We start from the raw sequence: 21,005 nt of genomic DNA on the forward strand, positions 1-21,005 counted from the left end.
GAGACACATCCAGTCGGCTGTCCAAGCCTAATCTGTCTCCGCTAAAAGCCTCAGAAATGCAACCTTATACGGCGCCTATGGGAATATATGTTTCCAATAGCTCTCCTCAGGAATGAATACCTGGCATATGTCGCTATTATACTTTTTCCCCACTTCTTGTGTCCACTCGGTGTACAGTAAACACAAGGGGCTGTTTCAAGGCGAGGCTTGAGAACAGGCCTCGTTTTCTCAGACTCACAGATTCCACAAGGGGCTCCTACATCATGCTGTCATATTGGAGCTAATGAAAATCGTATTCTACGCAGGGATCCTCTTAGCGCTGCAAAAGGCACATGCTAACCAGGGGGATTAGTCCTGTAATGCTAGGGGACTTTAATTTCAGCTCCAGCATAAGTCATTGCTGCTGAGTACTAACATTGATATATGGCTTAGGAGTGACTAGCATGTGTCAGGAGAGCTTTCTGCTCAGGCGGGTGCCTTGCGGACGAACTCAGTTGAATCTCACAAGATGCTGGGGATGATTAAGGCTGACATGATGAGATCATGTAAACAAAACCAGAGCCTGCGTGCATCTTTTTGACGGTCCAGCCTGAGCACTTTTTCTTCAGCTGTGGCCTTGTTGAGTTGCCCAACTTTTCACCACTTGTCATCAGGTATTGCTGTATTCACAACTCTTTAGGGAAACGCATCATCGGTGAACATGATGGGTAGAGACTCCCCAAACAAATCAATAAATAACTTCCTGCACACTTAAACAGCTGCTCCTGGTGTACCCTTTAGCAAAGCACTGCTTCAGGGGATCTGAATGTTAAATGTGAAGAACAGCACAAACCAGGCAGCTGCAGAGAGCATGCATGCTCAGTGTATCTTCATTAGGCAAATACATGATTTGAAAGGTCAAGACCAGTAGTCACACTTTGTATGATGTTGCCAGGGGAATCATCTCTTCATGTAAATGTGCAGAACAATCATTACAGCCAATAATAAACCAAGTATGGTGGCATTATTGCTGCAACATAAAACCTGCCCTCACTCTTGATTATAAAGACAAATATTCCAAAAAGTCTTGCTTTTTTTTCAGTCATGTATGCCAAATGTGGTTCAGGATTTGACACTAAAATATTCCTCAGATAACATTTGCACAGTTGGCTTTTTTTCTTTATTATGGAATCAGGGACTTAACCTTGAAGGTTTGGGCCTGGTAAAAATCCCAGTGGGGTTTATAAATATTGTTGCAGGTGAAAAAATAAAACTGACGCTTTACCTGCCTGAATAAAGGCTCCCACATTAAACCACAGACAGCAGTTACAGTAATGTCACCAACTGATTAGTAACATCCTATTATGAAGAAACGAGATGTTTTCACTATAGTCATCTTGGTGTTTTGAAACATGTCAAGGGAGTGTTGGATCTGATTGTGAAACCGCATACTTACTGAGTAATGACTTTTCAACCACAAGTCGATAGCCAGTGTGCATATCGTGGACAGTCCTTCTTTCTCGCTCTTAGAATGACCAAAATGTACAGAATGGACTTTATTCATGACCCAAAATGAGTGACTGAGCCCATTAACTCATCAGGAAAGTGTTGAGAGGTTGAGGCTGAGGGTCTTTTTCCCATGGATTTCTATAGGACAGGAAGCCTTATTTCCCCCCACCACCACCCACCAGCTGTATTGCCCCAAGGTGCCCATTAACAAGAATGCAGGTTTCAAAGCCCTTCCGTACTGGCTTCGCTTTTCAGACCCTGCAGCTATGTCTGTCTTTTAACACTCATGGCGGTTATGTTTCTTCTGTTCCTTCCAGATTCTACCGGGGTGACTACCACATCGACGTCTGCATCAATGACTACCTTGACATCTACTGTCCGCACTACATCGGCCCAGTTGCTGATGATCGAGCAGAGCGCTACGTCCTCTACATGGTGAACTACGACGGCTACAGCTCATGCGACCACAACTCCAAGGGCTTCAAGCGTTGGGAGTGCAACAGGCCTCTGTCGCCAAACGGACCGCTCAAGTTCTCAGAGAAATTCCAGCTCTTTACGCCCTTCTCCTTAGGCTTTGAGTTTCGCCCTGGCAGAGAGTATTATTATATCTGTGAGTATCTGCCTTTTGGATATTGCTAGCATTGCAGTTAGAATTAAATGCTTGATCCGATTTCTTTTTTTTTTCTCATTTTTTATGCATCAAATTAGTCCACATTATAGAAATTCAAAGCTCTTAATTTCAGTAATTTTCTACAAACCAAGAAGTTATTATTTTGGTATTGCTGCTAACTCAGTGGTACAGGTATACTATGTGCACACGTCACCACAATAAGAAGCTCCAAGTATGAAACACATCTGTAGACCAGTATGAAAGTTATCTTGGAATTTCGCAAAAAAGACATCAGTGTTCAAATATTGTTTTGCAAGTCCTTGGAACCAGGGCCAAACCAAAACACAAGCCAGAGGGAACAAAGTATCTCTACTGTTGAGGTCTCGCTCGAGGTGCCGTTTGTTGCTGACTGGCTGAGCTCAGTTTTCTCCTCCTCGTGAGAAGACTCGGGGAAAACAAGCAGCTGGGAAGTCATGTTTTCATAAGTGAAGTCAGTGCCCTGCAGGGCCAGAAGACATGGACTAAATGAGACACAGAGCGCTCGATGGTAGATTTGAGGTATTTAGCTGACACTTGTGGTCGGGAAAGACCCTCACTGGTACTGACATTAATAAGGAGTGGAAGAGTAAGCGGAAAGACTGCTTTGGCATCACAACAAAGATAATAAGATAATAGAGAATATGTAGAAAGCTTATTTCCCATACTTCCCCCACAGTGCTAGTGCAGCTTGGCAGCCTTGCCTCCAGACTGAGGTCACTGATTTAACCCGTCAAACAATAATTTCCACTTTTATTGTAAGAAAATATTTCGGAAACTTTAACGACACAGCCAGATCAAAGGTGACACCAGAACATTCCTTTCCTTCCATGGATGTTTCCCTGTGCTAGCATCTGGGATCTTAATATCATCAAGACTGCCGTCCTGCGAGTTCTACCGGATCTCATTCTGTATTTTCATTGCAGTATTTTGTATTGTGATATATTACCCGTCACTGGATGTTTCTGTTGGATCTCTGTGTCAATTGGCTAGTCTGTTTGACTCCATTCTCTTTATTGTTTAGGGAGATTGCGTTGTATTTATAGTGCTGCCAAAGAATTGTTGATGTTGTTGCAGTTCCTCAGATGTGGATAAGAAAAGTTATAGATTGCTTAATTCTGCTGCATTTGTTGAGTTGGCACTGAACTGACAGAAGCCAAGGTTTTCTGCAGATTGATGATGATTGATCATCGAAAGAGAGAGAAGAAAGGCAGAGAGACAGTCCATATGCCCGAAACTGCACAAAGCCATATGGACTTTATCTTGCTGACTCAGATTCATGACTCATCAATCAGATACTTGTTTCTTTTCTTTTTCCTCTGAGAACACAGGGTCTGACCACAGGATTAAATGACAAATGACAGACACCTCCAGGAGAATACCAATGCCCTACAGGCAGAACATCTCATGTGTCTGTAGTCAGGGAAAATGCTGGTTGCAGAGGTACTTCTGCAACATGGAAACATGTAAATCTCAGACCGTGTATAATGAATTGCAGCTGTATGTTTATTTTGTGTCCATCTCTTTAAATATTTCATTATTTGAAATCTGGTGGGTGGATGGATGGACTGTCAAGTTTAGTGATGATGAATGGCAAGTCTCAGATGATGTGGAAAGAATCAATGTCAGGAGATATTTGCGTGTGAGTACACAGAAGCATTAGGCAAGCGACAAGATTTTTGGTACTGGAAGTTCTCTGGTTGTGTTTAATAGTCCACCTTGATTCCCATCAGATTTGAGCAGGCTTTAGCTTGGCGATGCATAGAGCTAAGGAAAAAAATACAAGCCATCACTTGACAATGATTTAGCTTTTCATCATTTTAACTTATATGTATTCATATATATTAACCAGTGTGACTGAAAGGGAAGCCTTGTCCTGGAAGACCCTTGGCTGTGCTGGAAGCTTCAAAATACCATTGCCTCCAAAGTGAGCTTTTAACTTCCACAGCATGTCTTTTATTTCCACAGCATGTCTTTTATCCTGTCTTCCTCCCTTCCGCCCCTCCCTGAGCCTGGTTCTGCCGGAGGTTTCTTCCTGTTAAAAGGGAGTTTTTCCTTCCCACTGTCGCCAAAGTGCTTGCTCATAAGGGGTCATATGATTGTTGGGTTTTGGCGCTATATAAATAAAATTGAATTGAAAATTGAATTGAATTAACTCTTTCCATTAACTCTTTATGTTTTTCTAATAATCATTCTCTTTTTTTGGAGCAGTTGTGGCTCAGGTGGTAGAGCGGGTCACCTACAGGTTGAAAGGTCGGTGGATTAATCCCTGACACTTCCAGTCTATGTTTTGCAGGATCCTTGGGCGAGATACTGAGCCTTGAGTGCATCAACCAGAGTGTGCGTGTGAATGTTAGACAGGGCACCTTAGCATAAAGGAAGCACTGGATGAATGTGTGCAAGTGGGTAAATGTGAATTGTTGCTCTTATTTTGGTCTCCACCAAGCATGGTTACTTACCTCTCCCTTTAGCATCTAAATGCTTAGAGACCAGTAATATTTCCTGTTGAGTGCTGGGGAAGTAGGGTGCAGTCTGTTTAATAAAGTGCTTTTCTAACTAAATGTAACTAAATGTTTGTGCAACTATTGATGGACAAAAGTATTTTTGTGTTTGTATTTACCACAAAAAAAAAAGAAAAATATTAGCAGAAAGGAGATTTAAGTTTCTATACAGTGTAATGGTTAACATTAGCTTGACTTTAACCAGCACACCAACAAAACTTTAAGCACGGTAAACAAATATCTTTTTTTTGGTATGTCTACAGACATGTACATTTGACGTTTTTAAGCGATCGTTTGTGTTTTTTAAGTTTCAAATGAGCCGTGAAATCCTGAAATTTATACCAATGACAAAAAAAAATATTTCTGTTTATACAAGAAACCCATATTTTTCCAGATGGATCCGGGTTTTCTTCTCCAGATTCCGAAATCCTGGCTGCGTTACATTAAACACTGTTTTATCAGCTGCTGATATCAGTGTCATATTGCATGTTGACATTATCCTGCACCGGCAAAGCCTAACAATAGTTGATAGTTAATACCGGTGTTATACATGTGGTTTGAGAAGCTGTTGTGTGGGCATGTAAATGACATATTGAGAGGAGTGTTCATGCTTGCTCGTCTCAGTGAAGACAGATACTCCTTTGTCCTCCTCTGCAGTGATTGTCACTCGCCTTAGGCTTGGCAAACGGGGGGGGGTGCATGTCAAATGGATGACACCTGCAGCTGCATGTGGACCAACCCTTCAGGCAGACAGACAGACAGACTCTTAGGGGAAAGCCATCCTGGTGTGAGATCAGTACTATGGCTAGTCCTAGAAGGTCAAAGGTCACCAGTATGATGACGAGGTTTTTGCTGCAAGCTTCTCCTGGCCTCAGAGGGCGGCATGTTTTTCTAATAGAGCCACAGTGGAGCAAGGGAAGCCTGATCCTAATCTCAGGGGATAGAAATCCAATTTTCAGAGGAGACAGTTGAGAGTCTGGCTCTCCCCGCGTGAGAGAGATGACTGTCTCCCTGTAAAGCCCTCCTGCTTCAAACGCCCGAGTCCCGCTCCGTACAGCCAGCGCAGATCTACATTGATAATGACGTGAACCTCGGCAGCACAGGACCCCAACAGTTCTCCTTTAGCTCCTCGCTGCTAACGCAAAAACAAAGGGCTGTGTTCCCCAAGATAAACCACAAGAAAAACATCTCTTCCCAGAGTATTTATTTCAGGATTTGTTTAATTTACCTCAGAGTCACACTGAAGCCCAGCCTTACACGCCATCCCAGTCTGTTTAGAGATATGGAATATGTGCTGCAGGTTTGGACTATGCGATTGCATTGATTCAGTCCACACAGTACATGACTGAATGTGCAAAGCGTGTCTAAGCGCGTGACCGGGAGGTTTACCGTTGTCTCGTCGTCAGATGACCTGACTATAGCTGGGGTCTAGAGTTGCAGGCAGAGCTGGAGTTACAGTCATGGGGAAGCACGGCTGTGTTGCTTGAGGAAAGAAAACCCAGACTGTGACCTCAGTGGTAGACACAAGAGAAAGGAGCAGAGACGGTCGGGTAATTGCATGTGTGTGGTGGAATCTGTGAAGCGATGGTGGCAAGGCAGGAGAGGAGGAGGGTGAGAGAATGCGATGAGAGAGTAACATTGTGACCTAATGCCAGGGAGTAAGAAATACAAGAAAAGAAAAGATTCTTAAACAGTTTTGCAACTGTACATTAGAAAAAAAAGAGATCAAAGGAATAACAAGTTATCTAAAGGACACAAAAAAAACCCAATGCATAACAGGATCTACTGATATATGACACCACAGAGTGCATTTTGAGGCGTACACCATGGTCACCTGCCAAAGGTAAATAAGAGCAGCTTTGTTTATCCCTCCGGAGGCTATTCTTTTTTTTCCCTTCCACTTCCTTTTTGTGTATGCCCACTGCTGATTGTCTGACTGATCTGGCTGGTGCTCACATGGAAAGTAGGAAACTTTCACTTTCAACTGAATAGTTTTAATAGCAAAGAGTAGCAATGAGGTTTACAAATTTTAAATTGATGAGAAATTATTTCCAAGCCTGTCTCAACCCAGGGTGTCAGTTACTGTAGTTCTATCACATACCTCTGCTGTCACAGAGGGTTTTCTTTGGCTGTGCATTAAGGCACAGCCTGCAGCAATACTGGATGCTGAGAGATAACAGTCCTCCTCTAAAAGCTACAAAGTCCACAAGGTTGAAGGATGACAGTGGAGTAAATCACAAGTGTGTCAGTAAGGAAACCACTTGTAAACTTTGTGTTTTGCATTTTTCACCTTTTTTGCTTTTGTTCACGGGTAGGTTTAGGTACTAAATCCCATTTTTTAGGTTCAGTGAGCGTCTGTGTAGGCTTGTCTGAAGCAGGAATTATACTTTCCGCGTCTGCGAGTCCGTTAGGTTCTGCTCGGGTTCCAGTGATGTAAATTTTGTCATCTGACAGTACCCATGCCTGACTGTTTTTTCATCCACACAACCACACAATCGGAGGTCAAGGAGATATAACAGGAATGATTACTCGGGTCTTCAGCTGTCCATGTCCATGAAGTATAATCTGGGCTAAGGCTTCACTAACGGACCAGTTCTGTTGTTTAGCTTGAGTTTCATGAACATTGTGTATTCCACACTTGGTTGGTTAGATATTGCTGTAGCTTGCTTCCCGCTGCTTTCTCAAATTGGTCTCAAAGAGGTGCCGAAAATCTTCTTGGGATTTGCTTCGGTTAATAGCAGATTGCGACGGTTGCCTGTGGTTTGCATTGAAGACGCCAACTCGGCTGCAAAAACTCACAAACCAACTATTCAGTAAGTGGTAGTCAAACTGTAAAAAATGTGATACAAACCAGAAGCGGAGACTGTTTGGCTTCACAGTAAAAGGCACGCCTCTTAAAATGTGTTTGTTTAAGAAGGCACAGTTTTTACTTTGCCACACACTGTTTGCAACTGATTACATAGCGACAAGTGGGAGCTTCCTGTAATCACTTGCCAATATTTTCCACTAGTGACTGGAGGTTGAGAGTGGGTCACTGAGCAGTCTCTAGGTCTGTGTCACTAAGGCCCAACTATTGCCTAAGCCTGTTGCATCACAATCACCAGAGAACACCTTATACTTACCTTTGACATAACAGAATCTTTTTAAAAAAGGGGCATGGGTGGGAGGATGGGCTGAAATTTACAGGTTTTTGATGAAAGTTATAAAAACTGCTTGTTTGTCACAGGATGACTGCAGTGTCTGCAGATCAAGTGGGTTTAAATTGTGTTTCAGTACTTTAATAAGTCATTGGCAGTACAGTATACGTATAACTTTTAGGTTTTCATTTCAACTTTTTTCAAATGTTTTGTAAAAAAAAAAGAAGTAATAATTTAATGGAAAAATAATCAAGAAGTTATTTTAAAGGCTAAAATGATTCTTATCTTAGTTGCAGCTCGAATCCGATAAGATTAAAAGAATGTCTCGGATGGAAAGTTGGGACAATTGTTTTTGTCTGTGTCCTTCCAGACGTTCCGTGCAAGTATGCAGAAATAAACTTTTTATAGCCATTGAGCAAAGTTAGAGTGAGATAACAAAAGCCAAGGAAAGCTAGACATAAGGAGCATGAGCGACATAAAGAGTCAGTCTGGCCAGTCGAGTTCAGTTCACTCAAGTTCTGTTCCAGCCACCGTTGGGCTGTGAGGTAAGTTACTCAATACCCGCGGACACAGACAGAAGCAGCGTGATTGACAACGTTTCTGTCATTCATTTCCTCCCTCTGCTGCTTCACTTCCAATATTTCTCTCATGGTAAAGTTTAAAGATGATTTTTATCTCCTCTCACAGCCGCGCAGCATCTGATAAAATGCCTTTTTGAAATATGACGCCCCAGGTCATCTGCAACTGGAAATACCGACATGGTTTACTTTTATCAGGAATTTACCGCTGGGCTAGAATCTATCACATGGAGGGTCTGCGTGACGGGGTAGCCAAGTGTCCGTGGACAAATTGTGGAGACCTCTTTGCACAGATGTACATACAGGAACCACAACATACATACATGCGCACATGCATGCTTATCAAGTCATCTAGGGCGTGTGTGTGTTTGAACGGTCAGATCAAGAGCAGTTTCAGACACTTGACAGGCAGCAGGAAATGGCAGAGGTCGCTGTATCAAGACATGTGAGGCGAAGCTAGAGAAAGAGAGGAAAAAATATTGTGGGACTAAGATAAGAAGGCAAGAAAAAGAAAAGCAAAATATATTATTGAGAAAAGTGCAAACCATTCGTCACAGCTGGTGACACCCTCAGCGCTCTATTAGCTGCTCGGACCCCGGTACTACTTGAAAACTAATTAGTTTTGTTAGCTCGGGAAAACAATCACAGCAAACATGCCCAACCCCAGAAACACACGCAGGCACACACACAAATTCTAATCTTTGCCTTTCACAATCAGGAACCAAAGGAAATGAGATTTCGAAGGTGAGCATAACAGCGTGCCACACATCTGCAGAAATGACTGCCCCTGGCCAAATTAGACTTGGAAATACGAGGGTGACATTGACATAAAATATAGAGCAGAAATGCTTTTACATCAGGATGAGAGGGAAGTTCAGACACCGAGATAAAGCTCTTCAGACCGAATTTAAAGGGAGATAAGAGTGGAATACCTCTGATGGAGAAACAATCGACCTTGTCAGATTGTTCGTTTCTACTGCTCCGCTGATGTTTATGAATGAAGGTAGATTTAGAGAGCTAAGAGGCCGCAAAGTGAATGCGAATAGATAACGTCGAGTGGATTTGGAACAGAAAAGCAATCTTGTAATGTAGCTATGCAATTTTTTTTTTTACCTTTCTGCTGTCTAGAGAGCTCTCTGTGCCTCCACTGGTCATGGCTGTGGAGCATGTCATAGAAATGGTCTGGCTTTTTTAGGTAATACATCAGGAATACTGCAAACACCACGGTTACCTGTTAATAATTTTCCCTACAATAGGGTTCATTATCAGATAATTAGGCAGTTTGAGCAACTTCATCTGGGACTTGGGTGATTCGGAGTTATTGAAGAATGCAAATGCAGAAGGTCCGACTACAAATAAAGTATTTCGCTGATATGACTAGGCTGAAAATATCAAAGCTTCAAAACTGGTAAAACGTCCTTTTTTTAAAGCCAAACTCCTTGAATATCAAACACAAACAGCAATACAAGAAGTATCCAGTTTTTTTTAAAGGGTGATCACAGTTATGACCAGACATTCGATGTCAGCTAAATACAGTTCGATACTAAGAGCAAAGTAAACAGTTTCCATCACATCACACATCCATCGTTACCCATCTCAGTGGTTTAAAGAACTCCAGTCCCTATAATTTTGCAATAGGATGGTTAGATTTGGTTCCACAGATTCAGGTAACAAAGAACTCTTTTCCTGCAGTGCAGTTGCTTTGTTGGTGCAGAACCTTTCTAGCTTTGAGAACCCATTATTGTGCAGCATTACAAGCTTAAGTTGTATGTCTTTGTGTGCTGCATCTGCCAATCCTGGTAGTCCTTTCCGTTGCCACTAATGTCAGTAGGTCTAAATTTGGACCCAGCAGTTTTTGCGTTGCAATGCTGGTGCTGGATTTGCAAGAGGGATACAAGAGGTATGATTGCTTCTAAAAGCGCCCATTTACCATCGTTGGATCCCTTTTAGAATCATTATTAAAAATATGCATGTCATACTTGGCCAGTTTCCACAAAGGCTTTAGCTAAAGACACAACCAAAACATTTTAAAGCATGCTATAATCAAGCTGGAGTGGTCTACTGTTAAATGCAATTACTTAATTTGGATGTGTGGCCTGATATAGGTGTCTGTCTGTGTAGCACATTGGTTATACAGAAACAATAATTATGGGGATTGTAACCATTATAGAGGCTAGGGAGACGACAGCGACAAAACTGCACATAGGTCATGTGCAGATTGGTTGCTAAACAGAAAGGGGAATGCACAAAGATAAACCATCAAAGACATGGATGAGAAGCACAAACAATGGCTGGAGATTTTTTATTTTTCATGCTTGGTTTCACAGCACTACAAAGCTCTTTGTGTTTTGACTTTTATCTTCTATGCTGCAGGTGGCGAGTTAAAGACTCAACAACAGCGCAAACGTGAACAAGTATAGCCCACATTGCCAGTTGTTTCAAATAGTTTTGACTCTGCCCCCAACTTCCAGACACATGTCTGTAAACTGCAAAGCTCTCTTTAGCACCGGCACATCTGAGTGGCTGGTGTTTGGGTTGCGTGTTAGAATGAAGCCTGATAGGGTGCAGCGCTGATACTCGTGCTCTCAAAGCTGTTTTATTGCAAAGTATAAAGGTATCTTTTGTCAAATTAAGAAGTTCAAGTGTGGTAATAATAGTGACATTTTAACTGACATTTTAATTCAGAATGACATTTCCCCTGATCACGCAGCAGTAGATTAGATCAAAGAAGGTATTTCGATATCTGAAACTGAAGCTGGCATGTTTGAAGTGCCTTTGTTTCTTAACTCCATGTGATGTGTCCACAGCCTCCATCTCTGACGACAGAGGAAGAAGGAGCTGCCTTCGACTCAAAGTCTTCGTCAGGCCTCAGAGTGAGTCCCAGATTGTTGTGTCTGCTCTGCCTGGTTTTCCATTCTTTATGTGTGCCAGCGTGTGATCGGACTGCGCGCGTGTGACGTTCAACTCGTCTAATCTACACATCTCCTCTCTCCTCTTTGTTTCTCTTAGACAATTGTGTGAAAAACTCTGGGACCGTGGAAGAAGGAGTCAATTTTGATGATAATAGTCACAACTCCCTAGAACCTGGAGGTTGGTGGGAATATACTGTACAGTTCATGATGTTTGTCAGTGTGTGATGGTGACGGAATCATGTGGGATAGATAAAGATTATTCTGAACACGTGGTGATGGACAGATTAACCATCGAGTCAGAGGTTTGGTTGACGTTAGTCAATAAAATGATCGACAAAAATTTAGTTGATTGACTGGCATTCAGGTAATCGTGATATACCGAGACTTGGATTTGCATCGCTATTTCCCAGTGTGTCACTTAAATACAAAGCTGGAGGATGAAGTAGGTTAGCTATGATTAGCAGAAAAAAATGGCGGCTCCTTTTAATTCAGTTAAATGTAGGTGTCGTGTCTTGACTAGGTGTCGTGACTTCCTGGAGTCTTTGGTGGCTGCAGTATCAGGTGACATAGACATGAAAGAAAAAAACTTGGACATAGGGCAAATGGATAGATTTTTTTAGATGGAGCTTTGAATAGAGTTAAGGTATTAGGTGCAAGGCGTAACTCTAAAAAATTGCACCCATAACAAGGAACTAGCAAAATCTGATGTTTTTAGCCATCTTCTATGACAGGACATTGTTTTAGCACCCAGCATTTCGAATAAGGCAATAAAAAGCTTAGTTAGCTGTGTGTTAGCAGGCTAGTTAGTTAAGGCATTTGTAAATATAGCAACATTACTCACTGCATACAGGTTAAATATTGTCAAAATTTGCTTTAAGCTTAATTTAATCTTTTAGTGCCGCTTGTCTTATGCCTGGGATCCACTTTTGTCACATGCAAAGCTCGTTGTTTTGTTCATTAGTTTAGAAAAGCTCAGTTCTTTGTTCTTCAACGTGTTTCTAGTGCATCCCACCAAACTGCAGCTTTTAGGCATTTATCAGTTGACTTTTGATAGCAGTTAGACATGACAAGGAGGCCTCTAAGCTAAAAAAAAAAAAGGCAGTCGAAAACCATGACTCTTTCCTTCTCTGTTGCTGGTGGGACTTTCTTGGGCTCCATCTCTATATAAAACATTTGTAAAGCTCTTTCTGAATCATTTGTTGCCTTTTAAGATATTTCTGTCACAAAAGGGAAAACAGTGGTTGGAGACCATGGCCAAAATTATTGCCACCATTAGCAATGAACTCGCAATCTCATTGACTGTAAAAGACAGACTCAATCTGCTACCAATTTGTGGTTGAATTGGGTCAAGTTACAGGCAATCTGTTGGAGATTAAAATTAGCAATAATCGCAATTTGTATTAACCAGAAAACTATATTCAGTCCAACCAGAACCTCATAGATATGAAACAGAAATTCAGAAAATTCTTCATAAATAGAAACGTAACTTCTGCAGGACAGCAATTTAACCACACACGGCTGGTCTGCTAACGATTCATTAGTGGGTCAAATACACCTTCCAACCAGTCGCTGCAGGCCCCCCTCCCTGAGTCTGGTTCTACTGGAGGGCTCTTCCTGTTAAAAGGGAGTTTTTCCTTCCCACTGTCACCAAGCACTTGCTTAAAGGTGCTTGATTGTTGATGTTTTATGTGCTATTGTAGGGTCTCTGCCTTACAATATAAAGTGCTTTGAGGTGGCTGGGCCATATATAAATGAAACTGTATTAACCTCCTAGGACCTGGCGTCCACATATGTGGACATCCCATTTTGGGTTATTTAGACCAAAATACTCAATTTTGCTCTACAAGGAAGGTCTACCTGATATCCACTTACGAAATTTTATTGAAATTTTAAACGAATATCCTCATATGTGGCTCTCATTTTTCTTAGAAACAAAAATCAGGTAAAAAAAAAATCTGGTAATTCTTTGTTTTTACATTCATTGGTTCCCAATATGCCCAAATATCAAAGAGAAATGAAAAATGCATGCCGTGGAAGAGTGCAGGTCTTAGGAGGTTAAAATACACAATCAAAATTTTGCATGAGGGAGCCTTCTACTCAAAATCATCACACAATTTCAGCTTTCCCTGTTAAGTGTGCATTTTCATCTGTTTGCTCTTAGATGGTGTCAGTCACGAGTCACCAGAGCCAGCAAGAAGGGATGTGAACTCCGCTGGACGGTGCCAGACTTCAGTTCTCCTGCTCAGCTCCACCCTCATACTCCTGGCTGTCATCTTGTCTTTATAGCAGCGAGATGTAGAAATCAGGGATGGACTGTCCTAACTGGAGCACAGGCCGCTCTACCCTGCAACCTCTCCCCTCAAGGAGCACTTTTAAAAGAAAAAATGAAATAAATAAAAAAAATTAAAACAAATCACTGACAATCTCTCATTACAAAGAGAGAGGAAGGGACTTCGGTGCTGAAGCCTTTGATGTTTTTTGACTTTGTAAAATGCCAACTAGTTTGATTTTTGACTTTCTGGCGAGTGCCGATGGTCGTGGCGCCCCAAGGTGAAAGCGTCTTTTACCTATTCGCCTCTCTACCATTTAAAGTATGCAGATATTACACCTTTTTTTTTGCATTTAAAACAAGCACAGAAACATGCTTTTAAACATATAAACACACAGGACACAATGTCTACACAATCAGTACACTTTTTAACGCGAATGGCAAAGAAGCACAGCAGGACCCCTCTGAAGTTTACAGATGAACTCTGTTTTTTGTTTTGTTTTTTACATTACATAACCTCCAACATGTAACATGATTAAATCTCACTTCAACGTGGAAGAAGATCCTGGAGCGGCACATCGGCAAAAAGGAAAACAAAGAAAGATGCTATTTGTTGGAGACTGTTGGTACAGGCGTGGAGGTACGGGGCGGGCCTTTGATGGATTAACCTCTCTCTCAGGTTAAAAGGGATGCATTGTCTCAGACTGTGGAGGACCCTTTATGAGAGATTTAAAAAAAGGAAAAAGTTAAAGAAGCACTCATCTTTTAGTGTTTGGATAGGAGGCAATTTTAATGGTTGATTAATGTATGTGTTTGTTTTATTTTTTAATAATTCACATAACTCAATTGTAGCAGCCAACACGGGTGTACAGTAAAATATTTGAATGGCGCGTAGACAACGATACGGTCTTTTGCCTGGCGAAATGTATTTTCCTATTTATTGTGAAGTCCTTGTGCTTTTTTCTGTTCTGGTTCAGTCTGTAAGTACAGTAGAAAGGCAATAAAAAACAAACACCCTTACCCGTTAAGTTAGTTTATATTACCCACAGTTAATTTGATACCATTAAACAAAAAAAAAAACAACCACACAGTTTTACGTATCTGTTTGGACTGCTCGCTGATGATGGTTTTTAATTGTTTTTAACAAAGTCCGGGAAGAAGAGGGAAAAAAAAGTCTGATGTGCTATCAGGGTGTAGAAATCGTAGAATATTTGTGTTTGAAATGTCATTAAATGAATGTCACAAATGTAGTTTTACTGTTACACTATTGTTTTTGTGAATCACTGTCATAACACAAACTATTGTAAATAGAAGGCAAAGTTCCTACAAAGTTCAGGGATGTGTCCATGCCTAACATGAGGTCCATTTTTTCTTTGTTTCTAAATCAGGGAGAATTCTCTTCCCTAAAATAAAGTAGAAATTTTATGTGGCAAAAAAAGTTTCAGTGAGATGGTGGGCGAATTACAAAGCAGGTGGAAGAAGTGTGCGTAGGATGGTCGGGACTGTGATTCATTTACCCTCTTTGATGTCGTGTAAAGTGGCATCTGTACAGAAAATACACCGGGGGCACCCTCGTACCAGTTATTTCTGGAATGAAAAAAATCGACCACCAGGGGAGATGGAATAAACACGAGGTGGTGTCCTGTTCTCTTGGGGCAAACTGAAACTGACCTGAGAGAAGGGGGGAAAGAGACGAAGAGGGCGAGATGTGAAGAACTGTAGTGCCCCTGCTGAGATCAATAATGCTCTTCTATTTTCTCCTCATGTGGCAGGAACATGTGGTAAACAGATCCTACTGTCACATTCACTCAGCGCCAAATAACACAGCCTTGCTAATGTCACTGCTAAAGAACAACACCTGTACTGCCTGCTTGCTGGAAGCACGGGAGTGTTAGGGCCACTTTGGGTTAAAATAAACCAAGTTAGGGAAAGAAACTGAAGCTTTGGTAAGAAAAGATAGTAATTACATAGCATATTTTTTAGGTTCAAAGATGCAAATAAAAGAGATGCAAATATTTTATTTGACTGGCTCCTGTGCTAAATATACATCTAGATCAGGGGTGGGCCCCTGGCCCATTCTGGCCCGTGGCAAAGGAAACTAAATGGAAGGTTAAGTGTATTTTTACATGTTTTACAGCTTTTTCTATTGATAAAGACCCCCCCCCCCCTCTCCCACATACACACACACACTCACACTATAACATACAAAAATAGACAAAATATAAATGACAGAAAAGTTCCTGTTTTCCACAAACTACTTTAAAATTTTCATTTTTTGTCCAGTCCACAGTAAAAGAAAAAAAAAAGACATTTTCTATTAATTAACAAAAACCTTTTCAATAATTGTACACATATAATGTAGTTTCACTGGTCCCCCCCACTTGAGTTGCCCTGGCTTAGAGATAGACTGCCCAGATTTATCTTGAATATAATGGAACTCAACTATGTTATCCTCAAAAGGCGCCAAAAATATACATCTAAAAAACTTGGCAGAAATTCTTTGCAAACCTTCTTTTGAGCAGCAACTATTTTTTTCAAATTACAACAGCCAGTTAAAGAATGCATGCAGTTAGCTAACATCAGATTCATCTGAGGCAGGTATGCCATGTCACGAGCACGTAATAAGACGTCACTTGCTTGCTAGGTGGTGTTTGTAGAAAGAAAATACTTCTTGCATAAAGTTTTTATTAAATAACCAGAAAGAGATACCTCTGGAGGTTTTCAAACATATACTTTTGGGACTTTTGTTTTAGTTCTGTTATAAATATGTGTATCACTAATATGTTGAAAAAGTTGGGCGACTGGGGTAATGATTTCAGTCTACAAGCATAAGTAGTGTAAGTAGTTAAATCTGGCCCTAACACTCCATTATAGTGCAGGACACCTGTGGCATAGAAGAAAAACAACAGTGTGTAACTTGTTGCATAGTTTATAAGTTGCTCCCTTAAATACCGAAGACAAGACCAAAAAAAATTAATAGCTTTGAGTTTTCAATTTGATCCTCTGTTCCTGGCAGATACAAGGACCACTCTTTCAGAATGGCTGGTAAACTGAAGCTGATGTTTAAAACTGGTGGAGTGTCCCTTTAAATTATAACTTATTTAATTTATAATTACTTCTGTGCACGGCTTCTGTGCTAAGACAACCATATTAGGGTTATCCACCCTCTATGATATCATACAGAACCAAAAGAGGAAAAACTCATCTGAAACAGTGTTTAGAACAATCTGAAGCCTGAGCTTTGGCCTCACGTGGATTACTTGTACATACTTGTGTCATTATTTGAATCTTTAGCCATGCTTCACGTGAGCACCCAACATTGTAATAGTTTATATGCATGACAGAAATGAAGAAAAAGCATATTAGGTCTTATTAAAAACTAAGCTAAGAACTTGAGACAGACAAGAATAGAGTATAAAAGCATTATTTTCAGGAGATTCAGGAAATTAATAGTTTGAGGTGAAAGGTTATTAATATAGCGGCACAACAAGTACGCTGCGCGTCTGAATTAGTTAACAGATTTCTTTTCTGTCATTTTCTTCAAGAGCTTAGTAAGATTTAAATAACATTTTCCTCCTTGGTCACAGCTTGGCCACTCGCCTCTCCATGAACATCAGTCCTGTTTTTTAAGCCTGGCCACCATTAAAAGTCCACTATCATTGAAATTATCGCCTCCTGCCACACCATGTTGAGAAACCCCTCGAAACAATCTGTTTGTTTTGTGGATACTGTGTATCCAACAGTTAGCGTGTTATAACACACAGTGTTAGATACTCCCTTTTTCTCGTCCCACACCTCTTTTAAAGGGCGATTTACCTGACATATTAATGTTCTTTGGGAAGAAAAATGTTTGATACAAAAAAATGCAAACTTTCATTTTATATGTCTTTTATATGAAGCAAGAAAAACAAACAAGAATCATCATTGCACCCACTATCTGTAAAATATGTTTGTGCAAATGTGGCACATATTGAACATGCAGTACGGTTACAATCATGACTCAAATGGCCTGACAAGAGTACAAATGGATGTCCAAGAGCTCGAAAAATTTGTGTTTCCTTTTGTTTTCTTAAACCACTCTTGTTTTTTTTTTTTTTTGTTTTTTTGTTTTAAATTGTTGCATCCAAAGTGTCTTTAAAGGTCCAGGATGTTCTTTATTTCCGTTTGCTTATCTACACCTCCAGCTGTTTCTGACATGTAACAACAATAATCAGTGTAAAAGCTCAATGTGTTAGTGGCAGAAGAAGACAGTCCCACTCAAATGCTGATGTTTCGTGTGTTTTTGAGCAAACTGTGCTGCGAGGAGGGCGGGTAACATGCTCTAACCTGATTTTGTTATAATGTAGCTTCAAGCTAACACCACTGTTTCTGTTTGCAGCATCTGTTTCCCATCCTCTGTATCTGAAATACAGATGTGTGCTTTTTTTCTTCTGTTGGTCCATCTAGCAGTGGGAAGCTTTTTGTTAGCCACAACTGTGTTTTCCCCTCCCCCAAGTAGACGTGGATGTGCCACCAAACTGCACATTTCTTTAAAACATTGTAGTAACTGTACCTTGTGCCTATACAAGTCCCATCCTCTCCTGTACTCATCTAAACTATTCTAATGTCTGTTTCCTGCTCAGTCCTTCACTAGATTTTTCTACAAAACTACAAAAAAAGGCAATTTCTTTGTAAATACACGTGTTGGAGCAGCTATGACTAACTAAAACAAAAAAGATTTAATAAATATTTCTTTGTCGTTGTAATTATCGTGTCTGATTTGTTTTATTAATCATTATGGAAATGAGTGACAGCTTGTGAAACAGAAAGAACATCAAAAAGGCGTGAAAGCTTCGTCGCGGTAGCGCGAGCAAGCACTGGATGTTTGTCTTGGTTGTCGCTCGGTGCATAATCACACAGGCCGAGTCCGGGGGAAGTGGATGAACAGCTGTTTCTCCATAATCTGGAGGTAATTCAGTCTGAAAAAGCACAAAACAGAAACAGCTTCAATTAATCTTGCAGGGAATGTGCAGCGCTTTGGGGAGCTCTGCCAAGAAAACTCTGTCTCACACGCTCTTTTGCTCCTCACTCCGCTCTGCCTCTCCTGCTGTCTGACTTAATTTCTCAATTTCTGTCCTTCTTACCCTCTTTTTGTACCTGTGGTGAGTTTGCAACCTTTAACTGGCTCATTTCATATAATCTAGATCAAGGTTTTTGCCAAATTTAAATAACCTGGAGAGACAATGTAGGCAAGGTGTCTGAAATAAATCTTAACATTTATTTCATGGGAAATGCGTAAATATACCTAAAGGACAGAGTATCTTGATTACCAACATAGATTGCATATAAAAGATGGCTGTAGCTTCTGTGATGTCAGCCACTTGTTCGTAAATCCTGTTATGAAGTGTTTTCACCTTCACCTGGTGTTTTGAAACCAGATGTGAAGAGCGAGGGGCGGCTCGGACTGTGATTGGGTTGTTAGCCCAAGAGCACACCCTGGACAATCCTTCAAACTCTAATAATGACCAGAATTTATAAAACATTGTGTTTTATTCAGTATGGCCTGAAGCTAGAGATTTAACCAATAAACTCATCATGAAAGCATTTGTTGAAGTCACCCTAGACTGAGTATTTCCTAGACTTGGGTAAAAGTTAGGCCTAGGGTTGAGGTTGTCACCAATGATGACTCAGATCTTAATTATTAGTTATTATTAGTCTCTGTCTTCCTCTTCTCACCCCCAACTGGTTGCGGCCGCCCCTCCCTGAACCTGGTTCTGCCAGAGGTTTCTTCCTGTTAAAAGGGGTTTTTTCCTTCCTACTGTTGTCAAGTGCTTGCTCAAAGGGGGTTGGTTTGATTGTTGGGGTTTCATTATTCTAGGGTTTTACCTTTACGATATAAAGCACCTTGAGGCAACTGCTGTTGTGATTCGGTGCTATATAAATATAATTGAATTGAATCTTAGAGCAGAAACGTGTACAACCTTCTTTACCCTTAAGTGGGCCATACCAGTGAAACTCCCTTTGCTATCAGTGTAAATGCATTTCACTACACATTTAATCTGTGAGGTCTTAATACGAGTGCAATTTCAACAGTACGTCTCAGTTTTTCTACATGACAAATGTGTAAAACTACAGATAAAAATTCTGGTAGCTCAGTGGCTAGACAAATGTTTTAGTAGGTATTTCTACAGTATGCAGTGAAAAACAAGAATTTTTCTGTCTTCAGATTGTTCTACTACTATCCATTACATTACCTTGGAAAAGGTGAAGGACTCTATTTTCCTAGGTTTTACAGCTTTTCCAATTGACAGACCTCCTCCACTGCAATTCATACTACACCAAAGCCTTTCAGTGGGTCAGATTGGAGTCTTTGCCAGGCTGATTCTGGCACCCAGGCCTAATGTTTAACACTGCTTCACATGGACAAGCAGCAGTTTAAGGAAGTGCAAGACTAAATTTCTAAAGATAAGAAGTTCTGAGAGACATTTAAAATGCAGAAGAGGCAGCGGTGTGCAGTTAGTCAAGGTAAAAACTATCTGAAAGTTGCCTATAATATATATATATACATACATATTCATATACATACATATATACATATATATATACATACATATTCATATACATACATATATACATATATATACATACATACATATATATACGTACATACACACATACACACATACATATACACACATACATATATATACATATATATATATATATATATATATATACATACATATATATACATACATATATATATATATATATATATATATATATATATATATATATATATATATATATATATATATAAAATTGTTAAGATAGTGCATTCACCTTTGACAGCGTGACAGTTTGCAATTAACCATCTAATATAAAAAGCCACACACAACCATCACCGGGCAGAGGCAAATGACCACAAGCAGGTATATATTTTTAATGTGCACATTTAATGAGACAGATTGTCATAAGCACTTCCCAGTGAGTCTAAAATGGCAGAAAAACTAACAAAGATATTCACTCTGACATTTCACATCTTTTGAATGTTTTTGGCTGGTGCACCTGCACTTCAGACATTACGTGTTTGACCTTTTTGAGATCTTCCCTCCTGTTGTTTTGGCAACTCATCGAACCACTGATTGGCAGACCTCTTCAGATTTGCAGATTTTTGCTGCTCATTGTTATTCAAACGATGATCCACACCTTTACAGACAGGCTGAGACTGGCATTGCTTTAGCCATGATCGCTTTGCAGTATTTTGGCTGTCTCCTGTGGCCTTCGCATTTCCTTACTGACAAACGCCAGATTGTGGGAATGTCTTGAACTGGACTTCCCACTGATATCCAGACTCTTGTTATCTTTGTTTTGGGTCTGAGTGAAATATATCTGTGAGACACTCACACTTCCTGTTCTGTCTGCTGTGTGCTTATGAACTGCGATTATAAGTAAGCCGTTATGAATACGGTGTCAGGACATAAACATGCCATCA

The 21,005-nt window shown here is 40.4% G+C and overlaps 1 protein-coding gene across 2 annotated transcripts in view; it reads left to right on the top strand.

Annotated features, from left to right (window-relative positions):
* LOC308386141 (ephrin-A5b-like) overlaps positions 1-15,551 on the top strand; it is an 84,563-nt gene extending 69,012 nt beyond the window's left edge. Inside the window, exons 2-5 of one of the 2 annotated variants that reach the window (XM_080865460.1) lie at positions 1,806-2,098; positions 11,158-11,223; positions 11,360-11,440; positions 13,424-15,551. In XM_080865460.1, the coding sequence (XP_080721586.1) occupies positions 1,806-2,098; positions 11,158-11,223; positions 11,360-11,440; positions 13,424-13,548 (565 nt within the window). In that variant the 3' untranslated portion in view covers positions 13,549-15,551. The remainder of the gene's footprint in view (positions 1-1,805; positions 2,099-11,157; positions 11,224-11,359; positions 11,441-13,423) is intronic. The other variant, XM_080865461.1, reaches the window with a different exon arrangement.
* Positions 15,552-21,005: the final 5,454 nt, after the last annotated feature.

The sequence above is a fragment of the Rhamphochromis sp. 'chilingali' genome (genome assembly GCF_963969265.1).
Source record: "Rhamphochromis sp. 'chilingali' genome assembly, chromosome: 2".
Taxonomy (NCBI): domain Eukaryota; kingdom Metazoa; phylum Chordata; class Actinopteri; order Cichliformes; family Cichlidae; genus Rhamphochromis; species Rhamphochromis sp. 'chilingali'.